This window comes from Mandrillus leucophaeus, unplaced genomic scaffold (assembly GCF_000951045.1).
Source record: "Mandrillus leucophaeus isolate KB7577 unplaced genomic scaffold, Mleu.le_1.0 Scaffold571, whole genome shotgun sequence".
NCBI lineage: Eukaryota > Metazoa > Chordata > Mammalia > Primates > Cercopithecidae > Mandrillus > Mandrillus leucophaeus.
Genome location: NW_012106153.1, coordinates 970,534 through 972,063, shown reverse-complemented (window position 1 = coordinate 972,063; position 1,530 = coordinate 970,534). Strand labels below are relative to the sequence as shown.

At 53.2% G+C, this 1,530-nt stretch overlaps 1 protein-coding gene across 1 annotated transcript in view; it reads left to right on the top strand.

Annotated features, from left to right (window-relative positions):
- The window catches only part of PADI4 (peptidyl arginine deiminase, type IV), a 71,361-nt gene that overhangs the window by 28,210 nt on the left and 41,621 nt on the right, over window positions 1-1,530 (top strand). Inside the window, exon 2 of the mRNA XM_011998463.1 lies at window positions 821-1,001. Coding sequence (XP_011853853.1) covers window positions 821-1,001 — 181 coding nt within the window. The remainder of the gene's footprint in view (window positions 1-820; window positions 1,002-1,530) is intronic.

Genomic DNA, 1,530 nt, shown 5'->3' with positions numbered 1-1,530 from the left:
CATCCCTCTGCTAGTTTTCTAGCTGAAATGCAAATCCTTCAGGTCAGGGGATTCACTTTCTGTCGCTCTCATTCCCTCCTGACAACCTTACAGTACTTACTCCCCACGGTCAGAGTAAGCACTGGCTGCTGTCTGGTTTTTGTACCTATTGGGAAAAGGAGTGTTAGTCAGGGTTCTCCAGAGGGACAGAATAATATGGTGTGTGTGCATGTGTGTGTGTGTGTGTGTGTGTGTGTGTGTTTATTAAGGAGAACTGGTTCATACGATCACAAGGCAAAGTCCTACAATCTGCAAGCTGGGGAAGAGAGAAGCTGGCAGTGGCTCAGTCTGAATTTGAAAGCCTCAAACCAAGGAAGCTGATAATGCAGCCTTCAGTCTGTGACCAAAGGCCCGAGAGCCCCTGGCAAGCCACTGGTACAAGTCCCAGAGTCCAAAGGCCAATGAACCTGGAGTCTAGTGTCTAAGGGCAGGAGGAGCGGGAGGAAGCATCCAGCACGGGAGAAAGAAGGCAGCCGGAAGCCCCAGCGAGAAAGGGGATCCCACCTCTTCCACCTGCTTTTGTTGTAGCCATGCTGGCAGCCGACTGGATGGTGCCCACCCACACTGAGGGTGGGTCTTCCTCTCCCGGTCCACTGATTCAAATGCCAACCTCCTCCGGCAACACCCTCACACATATACCCAGAAACAATGCTTTGCGTCCTTCAGTCCAATCAAGCGGACACCTAATATTAACCATCACAAGGAAAAATGCTGGGAGAGCCATGGCCGGCCCAGCCCCTCCTCACCGCATCCTCTGCTTCCCCATCTGTCTTATCCACAGCTCTGCCCCTGAAGACTGCACGTCCTTCAGCATCAGCGCCTCTCCAGGGGTGGGCGTGGATATTGCCCACGGCCCTCCAGCCAAGAAGAAGTCCACAGGTTCCTCCACATGGCCCCTGGACCCTGGGGTAGAGGTGACCCTGACGATGAAAGCGGCCAGTGGTAGCACAGGCGACCAGAAGGTGAGTGTCATAGCTGTGGGGTGGCAGTATGGATGGATTTCAGCAGGGCAACCACTCGCACTCTGTCCTGCTGTAATCCACAGCACCAACCTGGCAGAGCCTCTTTCCCTGTGCAAAAGCTCATGCTGGCTTCTTCCAGCCATAGTGTCCCCGAGGACAATAATATACGGCTTCCGGGGGTTCATGGAGGTCAGGGTTTAGATTAAACTCTATTCAGCAAATCTTTAGTCAGTACCTAGCACGTGCCAGACACTGCTGGACACTGCCAGGCACTGGGAATCCAGAAATGAACAAGACAGCTGAGGGTGCAGCCCTCATGGGATCATATAACCTGTGAGTGGTGGTGTCAGAGAATCTACTGGTAAACAAACAATTGCAAATGATGCTGAGTTCTATGGAGGCCACAGACAGGTAGCCCCATGGAACGCTGGTCCATGCTCCTGAATCGGTTTCCTGTGTCTGGTATAGAAAATCACCATGGTGGCTGGGCACAGTGGCTCATACCTGCAATCCCAGCACTTTGCGAGGC